Source organism: Geotrypetes seraphini, chromosome 5 (genome assembly GCF_902459505.1).
Source record: "Geotrypetes seraphini chromosome 5, aGeoSer1.1, whole genome shotgun sequence".
NCBI classification, from domain to species: Eukaryota; Metazoa; Chordata; class Amphibia; order Gymnophiona; family Dermophiidae; genus Geotrypetes; species Geotrypetes seraphini.
Genome location: NC_047088.1, coordinates 39,101,617 through 39,114,652, shown reverse-complemented (window position 1 = coordinate 39,114,652; position 13,036 = coordinate 39,101,617). Strand labels below are relative to the sequence as shown.

Here is a 13,036-nt window from a genome sequence, read left to right as displayed (position 1 = left end):
AGCGCTAAGAAGGAAGTCAAATGACTAGGTTCAAAGAAAACATATTTAACTGTTCGGTGATGTACTATACACTTACAGGGGTGTCGTAAATAAAAGGTAGCACCTAAGGATGTAACACCTGGCTTCAAAATTAGAAATTCATGGCAATGCTTTTGAGTCTCTCTTGATAAATCAGGAAATATCTGCACTTTAAAGCCCATAAATTCTTTCTGTCTATTTTTAAAGAATAATTTTAACAACCAAACTTTATCAATAGAGAGGGCTACTGTTACAATCAAAGTACTTTGTTCTATAGCCTCTTTATCAGATTTCTCCAATAACTCTGATACATCCAATTGTCCTTGGTCCAAGGACCTATTTAACGATTTATTCTTGTAAGGTAAGTAATAAACTCATGATAAAGGAGGTATTGAATCTTCTGAAGCCCCCAAAACTTCAAGAAAATATCTCTTAAACATTTCTCTAGGTGATACCAATGGTAACTTAGGAAAATTAATTAATCTTAAATTGTTGTATCTGGAGTTATTTTCCAAATTCTCCATCTTTCTTCTAAGATTTATATTGTCCTTCATTAGAACATCTTGTAGCTGTTTAGATGATTTTATTTCCTGTTCAAGCTTTTGAACAGAAGAATTAGAGGCAGTCAATTCATTTTCCAGTATTTTAAGTTCAATAGAATGTTGAGACAGTTTCCCCTCTATTAACTGGAGTTTGGGACTTATGGTCTTCACTAATCCGGCCATAAGATCCCACAATGAGTCAAGAGTTACTTCCGAAGGTTTATCCAAAGAAGTTAAAAAAGTAGAAGTGTCATAGTGCTCACCATCCAGTTGGGTTCCTTGTCGCTGGCTCTGAAGACTTACTCACTTCTCCTTGGTTGATTTACTCTCAGCTTCTTCCAAGGAGCTCATTTCAATATGAGCTCCTATCAGCAAGCTCTGCACTGGACTACTTGCCTCAGGGGAAGGCGAAGCCCAGACATTCGGGATTCCCATACCCCTTGGAGAGCTGCTTAGCTGAGGCTGCGGGGGGCGGTGCCCTAACGTCGGGGCTCAAAGATGTTTCCAATCCCGGAGGAACTGCCACGGCCTCGCTCACACCGCTGTTCCTCTGCGGGCCCCTCTCCGACGCTAAAAATGTTCCCTGCAGCCGTCTGAGAAGCTCACCAATATCGCCGGCTGCGGGGGTGACAGTGGGCCGCGAGGCACCAACGGCACTACGGCCCCTCCGTTTAGGCATCGGGTAAGTAAAGTTATCCAAAATGTGTTGAAAAAGTTATATTGGAGAGTCAATCTCAGAGCGGCTCCTCAGCGCGTCCAGCCTGACGCCATCTTGGATCCTCAGTGTCTCAGATTATATTAAGTCTCATGATATTCAAAATTAAGTTAAAAAGGTATTCAAAATATCATGCTATTATAACAGTTACTTACCTGTAACAGGTGTTATCAAGGGACAACAGGCAAATATTCTCACATATGAGTGATGTCATCTACTGGTATGGACAGTGTAAAAAGTGTATTGTCACATTAAATCTTTTGAAGGTCTCAAGACTGCTCATACCAAGCATGCACTGGTGTCTTCCTGCCCAATGTCAGCTTGCTAAACCATCAGTTTAGCAAAAAAAACAACTATGGGAGACAAGAGGGTTGTGAGAATATCTGTCTGCTGTCCCTGTTACAAGTAACTGTGTTTTATCCCAGGACAAGCAGGCCACATATTCTCACATATGGGACTCCCCAGTTTCCAGGATAAGGATTGGAAGGAAGTTAGCAATTAAATTAAATACAGAATAAAATTTGTAGAACTGCTCAGCCAAACTGACTATCCCGTAAGGCATGATTCACCAAACAGTAATCTAATCTAATCTTCCATTTGTGTGTCGCACAAACATGTGCAGACTCTAGGTGACTTATAGTGAAAGGAGAGAGAGGGGAAAGACAGGGGAGGACAGAAGGAAAGGCTTGGGAGAAGAGAGGGGGTAGAAGGAGCATATAGATTTAATTGTCGGAGAAGAGTTTTCAACTTCTTCTGGAATGAGGTGTATCTAGTTTCCATTCGGATTGCTTCTGGGAGGTCATTCCAAGTCTTTATTCCCAGGAAGGTAAGCATGGAGTGGAAGATTCGCCTGTAGCAGAGATTTTTTTGTGAATAGCATGTTTAGTTGAATTCTGTTGAGGATTCTTTTAGAGGTGGACCATGCTACTGCGAATAGCTGGATAAGGGGGGTAGCTGAGTTTCCGTGAATTATGTGGTGTAGGATACATATTTTGAAGTTTATCCGCGATGGTATGGGTATCCAGTGTAATTGTTTGATGAAGGCTGAAATCAAATCATATTTCTTTAGGTTGAATACTAGTCTTTTGGCTATGTTCTGGATGAGCTGTAGTCTGTGGATTAGAGTGGTGTTAATTCCCGAGTAAGCGGAGTTATAATAGTCTAGCTGAGGCAAAACCATCATCTAGACCAGTGGTTCCCAACCCTGTCCTGGAGGACCACCAGGCCAGTTGGGTTTTTAGGACAGCCCTAATGAATATGCATGAGAGGGATCTGCATATAATGGAGGTGGCCAGGCATGCAAATCTGCTTCATGCATATTCATTAGGTCTATCCTGAAAACCCGACTGGCCTGGTGATCCTCCAGGACAGGGATGGGAACCACTGATCTAGACGATCAGAGAAAAATGATGTGGGGGAGGAAGTATGACTTAGTCTCAGTTGTCGAATGGTGAAGATGGTCTTTTTTCGAAGGTTGGATGGGATGTGAAGGTATGAACTGTGGACCATGTAGCTGCTTTACAGATGTCCTCAATGGGCGTGAAATGTACATGAGTTACTGAAGTGGCTACAGCCCAAACTTTATGTGCAGTGACATGACCTTTCAGCACAGCACACCTGAGCATAGCAAAAACAGATGCAGTCCGCCAGTCATAAGGAGATGGTTCTTTTGGTAACAGGAGCTCCTGAGAAGAGCAGCTATGTAGAAGTTCTGTTAGCCTTGGTCCGATTCAAGTAATAAGCAAGAGCACATTTACAGTCTAATGTGTGAAGCGCTGCTTCACCAGTGTGTGAACGAGATCTTGCAAAGAAGACCGGGAGAACTATGGACTGATTAAGATGAAATTCCAAGACTACCTTTGGGAGAAATTTTGGATGAGTAAAAAGAACCACTCTGTCATGGTGAAACGTTATGTAAGGTGGATCGGACACCAGTGCTTGCAGATCACTTACTCTTCAAACCAAAGTAATGCAGATTTCCATGTGAGGTGTTTGAGAGATAAAGTTCAAATGGAGGCTTCATCAGAGTTGAAAGTATAACATTAAGGTCCCAAGCAATTGGAGGAGTCTTGATTGGAGGTTTAGTAATCTGAAAACTAAAGGATGCATGATTCCAGAATTCTTTTAAGAGTAAGATGTCTAGTTATCAACCAACAAGATTACTGCGTTCGGAAAGGTCCGCATTGTTGAAACAAATGTCAACCCAAAATATGCGGAAACCAATGCAATGACCTTTTGAAGTGCAGGAGTAAAACTATGGAATGCCCTTGTTGGCCATATTCAGAAATGCAGTGACAGGAGTTCATTTAGAAAACTGTTAAAAACACAATTATTTGTTGATGCATTTTTCTGAGTATTGATTGTTGTTACAATTAATGCTGTCTGTTTCTACTTGTCCTGATTTATTTTAACATTTTATGTACGTAACCATTTTGTAAACCATTTTGATATAAAACGGTATATAAATTTTTAAAATAAAGATTTCTTATCCAGCTGAAATGTAGTTATACCACTAAGATGAACTCTGATAGAACTAGTTTTGAGTCTAGAGTTAGAGAGGTGCAAAAATAATCCAGGACCAATAGAAAAGGACAGGTGATAGGATCTAGGAAATTAAGATTACACCAGAGAGTAAAGTGAGCCCACATAAAATGGTAGCAACATTGAGTGGAGAGCTTTCTTGAGGCTTTAATGATAGCTGAAACTGGAGCAGAGAGAATAAATGTATTTACTGATAGGGATAGAGATACCATGCTGCGAGAGCTAATGAGCGCAAATTGGGAAGGAGAAGAGATCCCTTGTTCTTTTTTTTTTTTTTAAATCATTTTTATTAAGAAGGGAACAACAAGGTAACAAATACAACAAGTACATCAAAGGTGTAAAGATCCCTTGTTCTGAGTCAGCAGTATTGGAAAGATTTGAAGGTCAATGGGTTCTCAAATACCGAGTTGGAGAAAGAGTGGGAACCATGGCTGTTGAGCTCCTGGCATCCAGGAGAAGAGTGGTTAGACAAGTCTGAGTTGTATTCCTAAATGCTCTGTGGAGATGGAGAGCATCAAAAGAAAAAGATGTTGAGAAATGACATCGAGTTGACGATGTGTACCAATCATGACATCAAGGAGAGTGTCGAGAGGTACTTGTAGATCTTCTTCAATGATCTGATGTTGAAAAGTAGTACTTTGATGTCTGGATGGTTCCATCTCTCCATATTATTAGCACTACACGAACAACAAACTTCTCTGTCACAGCCCTATCTCTTTGAAACTGATTATCCCCGGAACTATGGGATGAACCCCATGCTAGATTATCTCAAAGGAAAATTAAAAACATTTTTTTTAATAGATGCATTCAACCTCTAATGCACTTACCTTATTAACCATCTTCATTTCTGCTTTAGTTATCAGATGGGATCTCCCTTCCTTTTGTATTTCCCCTATATGGCTCTCTTTCCTATTTTATAATATAATTCTTTACCTTAATCCTATCGTTGTAGTAGGTCCTGTATGTTTTAATGTACAAACTGCTTAGAAGACTGATAGGTGGCATACAAATTTTTATTAAAGTTGAAACTTGGATATTGTTCTCCTCGACTGATGCTGATGGAAGTGTGTGATCTGGCCCTAGAGGCCCGTAAAGGACACTGTCCAGGCTGGGCTGGTACCAGTCATGTCATTGTAGGGACTTGAGCTGCTTGTCAGCAGCATGTTAGCCAAATCCTCTTTTAAAATCTCCTTTATCCACTCCTGCAGAGGTGTCACTGGTACTGTGGTGGTTGATACAGTAGGTGCCGCAAGGTGTCTAGGCTTTGGTGACCCCAATGATGATGAGAAATAACCTGTAAAGGAGAGTGAGTCTAGGTGCACCAACACTTAAGGGTGCATCAATGGTGCTGATGCCCAAGACAACGCTGATGGAGAAGCATGCTTATGCTTCTTAGCTTTTTTGATGGAGGACTGTGATGATGAGGATGCTGTTGCGGAGTCGGTACCATCTTCAATGCCGGAGATATTTTCTGCATATCAGTATTGGAGGTTGTAGGCATTTTCGATATTGTCGACATCAATGTACCCGATGTTGATGCTCCCAAAGTCGATGGAAAGTTTGTCTAATTGGAGCTGTCTAGCCTTCAGTGATCTTTTTTGAGGCACAGAGCAGTGCTTTCAAGAAAGTGGGCAGTGAGCAATGGTCCTGGTCGGCCAATGAAGACACCAATAATGTGGATCAGTGACTGATATGGTCCTGCTGCACTGAGTACACCACTTAAAACCACTGACATATAGGGAAACACCGCCAATGCAAGATTGAAGGACTCGATGGTTCTGGGAGGTTGATTCGATACCAAAAATGATTCAATGCTCCCAGACTGAAAATGGATTTGTTAGGAGCTGAAAGCCCGAAAACAAAAACTGAAAGAGAAAAATTTGTTATAAAAAGGGAAGAAAGAAATGGAAAATACTGAAGAAAAACACGGGAAGGCACAAAAAACTTGAGTTTGAAGTGATTTGGACCGACTCCAAAAAAACACAGCTTCTCAGCTCCACAGGAAACAGAGAACTGATAGTCTTGCAAGATGACATTGGGTGGGAAGGCACCAGTGCTTGCACGGTACGGGCAGTCTCAAGACCTTAAAAAAATTTAAAGTAATAGTATAGTTTTTACACTCTCTGTACTGGGCCCCTTGGATTACGTCACCTACATGTGAAAATATGCTGCCTGCTTGTCCTGGGATAAGTCTGGATTTCGTAGTGATTTTGAGAAAGTAAATTCCAGATCACAGCTGGCCTTCAGATAAACTTGAACTGGCTAGTTAACTTAAAACAAAAACAATTTTGTCTCCAAATGGAAACAAAATCACTGCATGTTGAAAAGCACTAAAAGGTCAAAATTAACAAAACTTATTAAATAAAGTTTTTGGGGTTGTTTTTTTTAAATTCCAAGACTGAGCCAACACAAAAACATGATATACCACATATAAATATAAACCAAGGTAATCTTTTTCCCCCTGTTCAGATTGGCTGCCATGGCTGGAGACCTCCTGCAGCAAAAATGGATTTGTCAGCGACAGAAGAATCCGACTATTAAAGACCCTGAAGAAGCCGCCTTGTGTGGTGAAACGGGACCCGCCAGTACTATCAATGCCAGTTATTTATTATAGAGTAATAAGGAGTGTGGGGGAGTGTCAATGAAAGACAACCATTGCCACACAAATTAAGGTGAAAGCCATTATGATCCCTTTGGTGGCACTCTGAGACACAACCCCCCACACTTAGTTAGACCTTCATTGGTTTGCTTTCCTATGGAGCATATTGATTTGGCAGACTGATTTTTCACTTAGTATTGATTGTTCAACCTGCAGGGCTCTGCACTATGTTCCCCTTCCCTTGCTGCTCTGCCAGGTTCTGTATCCAGCCCCCTCACTCACCTGTCCTGCTAGTCTTTGCACCCAGTCTCCCTCCCTCCCTGTCAGGTTCTGTACCCCTTCCCCCCCTGACTCCTGATGCCTTGCAGGCCTCCACCGGGCCTGATGGTCCAGCGGTGGCTGGGATAGGAGGGATCCCTCCTGCCTCCTGTCCAAGCCTAAATCTAATTATTTTTTTCTCTCTCCTGCCTCCCCCCTATTACCTTAAGTATCCCTGGTGGTCCAGCAGTGAATTGCGGCAGCAGCAACCTTCCTTCACTCCTGCCCGTGCAGAACTGCTAGCTAATTGGCTGCTGCAAGAACTTGTGGTTCCATGAGCACTCATGGCAGCCAGGGGTGAAGGAGGATTGTTCCTTCCATGATTCACAGCTGGACCACCAGGAATACTTAAGGTACATGGAGAAGGTGGGAGGGAGATAAAAATACTTAGAATCGGGCTGGGACATAAGGCGGGATGGATCCCTCCTGTCCCAGCTATCGCTGGATCACCAGGGATATTTAAGGTACGTAGGGGAGGTGGGAGGGAGATTAAAATAGTCAGAATCAGGCTGGGACAGGACAGATCCCTCCTGTCCCAGCCACTGCTAGACCACCAGGAATAAAGGTATGCAGGGAAGGTGGGAGGGAGATAAAAATAATTGCAGTATAACCTCGTTATAACGGACTCGCTTATAACGGAACCTCTCTTATAGCGGACGAGGTCCACTGGTCCCGGCCGAGTGCCATTATAAACATACAGAAAATCATCGGATATGGCGGACTCACATATAACGAACATTTGGATACAACGGACAAACAATTTGGTCCCCAGAGCCAAATTTAGCTGTAGTTTCATTCGGCTATAATAGACAAGCATGCTCCGCCTACAAGGCACGTGACATGCCAGTGATATAGCATCAAAATGCAGCCCAGAAAAAAATGAGAAGAGTATTTTTCTTTCCAGTACTGTGTTCTGGTTTGCAATGATTTTGTACCATGCTGAGTTTTGTTCTTGATGTTGCTGATATGCTTGTGCAGTGACTGTTGTTCATTGATTATACATTGTTTCAAGTTGCCCTAAATAAAGTTTTAAAAAAATGCAACATTGGATATAACGGACTCTGGATATAACGGACTGTTTTTCCAAGTCCCTTGAAGTCCGTTATAATGAGATTGTACTGTAGAATTGGGCTGGGACAGGAGGCGGGAAGGATCCCTACTGTCCCGGCCACTGCTGGATCATCAGGTCTCATGGCAGGCCCAGCAAAGACCTGCAAGGTTTGGGAAGGGAGGAGAGTCAGTGCTGACCCAAATATAAACAGAGACCCCCCATTTTGGGGCCATTTGTTTTGGCCCCAAAATCTCTGTTTATATTCAAGTATATATGGTAAGCAGAAAAAGATTATTTGGCTCATTCAGCCTGTCCAGCTGCCTTAAGACATATCTCCCAGTTATATTTGCCCTTGGATGGAAAATAGAAGTAGTCTGCTGCTCATGATAAAGAAGCTTGTCATCTCTCCCTAATAGCCAATAATAGATTAAAGCCCTGGTGAATGCTGCTTAACCTAGCCTCCTATTCTTGGGAACAAACAATCTGTCTTACTACCAAATGACTTACAATCTGTGAAAGTCATTTGGGCTTTTGGGATAGCCCTAATGAATATGCATGAGAGAGACCTTCATATAATGGAGGTGACAGGTATGCAAATCTGCCCCCATACATATTCATTAGGGCTATCCTGAAAACCTAACTGCCTGGTGGTCCTCCAGGATAGGGCTGGGAACCACTGCTCTACAAAAATAAACTTAGTGTGTCCCTAATTTATTTATATTCTTTCTATACTCGCTTCCATAGTGTACCAAAGCAGTTTACAAAAACGTGTTAAGTAAAGAGTATGGTATATTCTGCTGTGTTTTGAACGGTATCCATGGTACCATTTTATTATATTTTTGATATGGCAAAAGAATAAAACTAGGTCTAGTGTCTTGGTTCAGAGAACTAAGCACACAAGTGCTCTGTGCTCTGGTTTATCACAAGTAAACAAAGGTTACAGAAGGGCATATGCCATATTGGCAATCTCCAAAAAAGAAAAAGGGATAAGAAAACAGGGCTTTGTGTACTAAAAAAAAATTGGCAGTAATTCCAACCAAGATAAAAATAAATTCTTTGTAAAAATGGAAAGGAATGCAAATTAAAGAGGTAGTCAATATGTAAGAAGAGATAAATACATGCAAAAGCACAGTAAAGACACAAATCTTTAAATAGAGAAATTTGATGAACAGCTGTACATTGTTAGAGACTTACAGACTTCCTTTTGCCTTAAATGAAATCAGGAAGAAAACATGCTTAGTCATGCCTTTTGGGTCTATCCGAAATATCAAAAGTACTAGTGACTTATATGACCCATATTCTGGACACTGGGCTAACAAGTTCAGTGGAATGACTGGTACTGGATGTACCTGGAGCCTATAGGGACTTTTCAAAGGGGCTCTCTTGTGTTGGAAGGAAATGTATTTCGTAGAACTGGACATTTTGTGACCCCCCCCCCCCCACTCTCTATGGCATTGGAAAAATCAGTTATATCAGCTGGCCACATGGGAGGCTAGAGATGCAAGAGGATTCCCTAAGAGAAAAATTCAATACTTGAGAGTGCACACCTCGGGGGGGGGGGGGGGGGGGTAGCATATCGTTGAACGAGTTGTGAAGTACAATGTGGACCAGGGAACTTCCTAATATGATATAATTCTGTACACTGATACACATTTTTTTCCTTCAGGGAGGGGGTTAGGGAGGGAGGAGTGCACCAAATGAAGTTCGTTAGCATGCACAATTGGATTTTATAGCTGTATTATTTTATCGTGGTTTTCTTGTATGGTTGTCTTATGCATTGTGTTTGCACTGTACACATTAAGATTCCTTAAAGGCAAGGAGTAGGGGTTTTGGAATCTAAAAAGCTTAACTAATGAGAATTTATAATGGTATTCCAACTTGTAATCTGATGTCTGTGTTGCTCTTTTGCTTTCTGTACATCTGGAACAAGAGTAGCGTCATATGTTAATTGTTGTATGTGTTTGCTTCACCAATAAAAAAAAAAGTCTGAACAGAGAAATTTGAAATTTCTCCTCACACTTTTTTTTTACTTTTTTTGTTGGACTTTTCAAACTTATGTATGACAAAACAAAGGAAACCATTATTTTATCATTTTCAGGCCTGCTACTCTAATAAAACTGGATAGGAAGTCTGTGGTGATAAGAAGCTAAAGCAATAGGCTCTTTCCTACTATGTCATAGCTACAAAATGGACAGATTTTCATCAGATGCAGATTAGGAACTTAAAAATTGTCTTCATTGGAAAGCAAAAGAAAAAAAAATTACCTTTTCAGCTTTTCCATAATTTTGAAATTGAATGGAGAATCCATCGACTTCTGAAAGTTGCCCTTTGTATCTGTGTCCATCTATAGAACACTCTATAAATTCCATAGTATTTTCTGTAAGGGTTCCAGTTTTATCTGTAAATATATATTCCACCTTTTGAGGTGGGGAAATGTGAGAGCCAACACAAATAAAGGAAAGTAGAAAAACAAACAAACAACAACTTTTCTTGTTGGCTTAACAGTACATAAAGCTAAATGCAATTAAAATTAAAAGCCTACTAACACTTTTGCATTTAAGAAATCTATGCTGTCCTCCTACAATGTGTAATTAATTAAATGTAATCAAAATTATGCCTCAAATGCTGATGACTATTTCATAATGAAGTTGTGAATGTTCCTGAACTAGAAAACTAATTAGACTTAGAACACAAAGAAGCAAATTTGTCTTCAGAGAATGAGTAGTGGAAGCAGGGTAGCCTCCTTGTGGTGGAAACCAGAACAACTGTATGGAATACAGTTAGAGAATTCTTTGGACATATGCATATAGTTTCCAGAATGGACAGACTGGTTATTTTTTCTGTTAATATGACAGAGTAATGTAGATTAAAGGCTTGACAGCACAGAGAAAGCACAGTTACTTACCGTAACAGGTGTTATCCAGGGACAGCAGGCAGATATTCTTGACTGATGGGTGACGGCACCGACGGAGCCCCGGTACAGACAATTTTAGAGTGATCTCACTCTAAGAACTTTAGAAAGTTCTAGCTCGGCCGCACCGCGCACGCGCGAGTGCCTTCCCGCCCGACAGAGGCGCGCGGTCCCTCAGTTAGTATAAGCCAGCTAAGAAGCCAACCCGGGGAGGTGGGTGGGACGCAAGAATATCTGCCTGCTGTCCCTGGATAACACCTGTTACGGTAAGTAACTGTGCTTTATCCCAGGACAAGCAGGCAGCATATTCTTGACTGATGGGTGACCTCCAAGCTAACAAAAAGAGGGATGGAGGGAAGGTTGGCCATTAGGAAAACAAATTTTGCAAAACAGATTGGCCGAAGTGACCATCCCTTCTGGAGAATGCATCCAGACAATAATGAGATGTAAAAGTGTGAACTGAGGACCAAGTAGCAGCCTTGCAGATTTCCTCAATAGGAGTGGAACGGAGGAAAGCTACAGATGCTGCCATTGCTCTGACTTTATGGGCTGTGACAGAACCTTCCAGTGTCAGTCCGGTCTGAGCATAACAGAATGAAATGCACGCTGCTAGCCAATTAGACAACGTGCGTTTAGAAACGGGGCGTCCCAAATTATTCGGATCAAAGGACAGAAAAAGTTGGGGAACTGATCTGTGGGGTTTCGTACGCTCCAGATAGTAAGCAAGAGCCCTTTTACAATCCAAAGTATGCAGAGTTTGTTCCCCAGAATGAGAATGAGGTTTTGGAAAGAAAACAGGTAGAACAATGGATTGGTTGAGATGAAATTCAGAAACAACCTTAGGGAGAAACTTTGGATGTGTACGCAGAACCACCTTGTCACGGTGAAAAACCGTAAAAGGTGGATCTGCAACCAGTGCATGAAGCTCACTGACTCTCCTGGCAGAGGTAAGAGCAATAAGGAAAAGTACCTTCCAAGTGAGAAACTTGAAAGGAGAGGTAGCTAAAGGTTCAAATGGAGGCTTCATTAAAGCGGAAAGAACCACATTGAGATCCCAGATAACCGGAGGGGCTTTAAGAGGTGGTTTCACATTGAAAAGCCCACGCATGAACCTGGACACCAGGGGATGAGCTGAAAGAAGTTTTCCATGGACTGGCTCATGAAAAGCTGCAATGGCACTGAGGTGGACTCTGATGGAAGAGGACTTAAGGCCAGAGTCAGACAAAGAAAGTAAATAATCCAACAACGTTTCCACTGCCAGGGAAGTGGGATCAAGATGATGAAGAAGACACCAGGAAGAAAATCTCGTCCACTTTTGATGGTAACATTGCAGAGTGGCTGGTTTCCTGGAGGCATCCAGAATGGAACGAACGGGCTGAGACAGAAGAGTATCAGTCGAAGTCAGCCCGAGAGATACCAAGCTGTCAGGTGTAGAGACCGGAGGTTGGGATGTAGAAGGGTTTCCTGCTGCTGCGTAAGCAGAGATGGAAACAGAGGAAGAAGAAAAGGTTCCCTGGAACTGAGTTGAAGTAGAAGGGAGAACCAATGTTGCCTGGGCCACCTCGGAGCAATCAGAATCATGGTGGCTCGTTCCCTCTTGAGCTTGAACAAGGTTCTCAACATGAGAGGCAGAGGAGGGAAGGCATACAGGAACAGATTCGACCAGTCGAGGAGAAAAGCATCTGCTGCCAGACGGTGCGGAGAGTAAAGTCTGGAGCAGAATAGGGGCAGCTGATGATTGTGAGGAGCTGCAAAGAGGTCTATCTGAGGAGTGCCCCATTGAGTGAAGATAGACTGCAGAGTTACAGGATCGAGTGTCCACTCGTGAGGTTGGAGAATTCTGCTGAGTTTGTCCGCTAAAGAATTCTGTGCCCCCTGAATGTATATAGCTTTCAGGAAGAGATGGTGATCTATGGCCCAAGTCCAGATCTTCTGGGCTTCCTGGCATAAAAGGCGAGAGCCTGTCCCACCCTGTTTGTTGATGTAGTACATCGCCACCTGATTGTCTGTGCACAACAGAAGGACCTGAGGAAAGAGAAGATGTTGGAAGGCCTTGAGGGCGTAAAACATCGCTCTGAGTTCCAGGAAATTGATTTGATGCTTCTTTTCCTGGGCTGTCCAAAGACCTTGAGTCTGGAACTCGTTCAAGTGAGCTCCCCATGCATACAGAGAGGCGTCGGTGGTGATGACTAGTTGATGAGGAGGCTGATGGAACAGAAGACCTCTGGATAGATTTGAGGATACCAACCACCATTGAAGAGACTGACGAAGAGATGATGTCACAGATATGTGTCGTGAGCAAGGATCCGACGCTTGGGACCACTGAGTAGCAAGGGTCCAT

General features: G+C 42.3%; 1 protein-coding gene across 4 annotated transcripts in view; it reads right to left on the bottom strand.

The window, feature by feature from the left end:
* The window catches only part of ATP11C (ATPase phospholipid transporting 11C), a 281,152-nt gene that overhangs the window by 139,636 nt on the left and 128,480 nt on the right, over window positions 1-13,036 (bottom strand). For all 4 annotated transcript variants that reach the window (XR_004539497.1, XR_004539499.1, XR_004539498.1 and 1 more), the window contains one exon: window positions 10,049-10,201. Coding sequence is in view for 1 of the 4 variants with exons in the window: in XM_033944970.1 (XP_033800861.1) it covers window positions 10,049-10,201 (153 nt within the window). In the remaining 3 variants the exon portion in view is untranslated. The remainder of the gene's footprint in view (window positions 1-10,048; window positions 10,202-13,036) is intronic.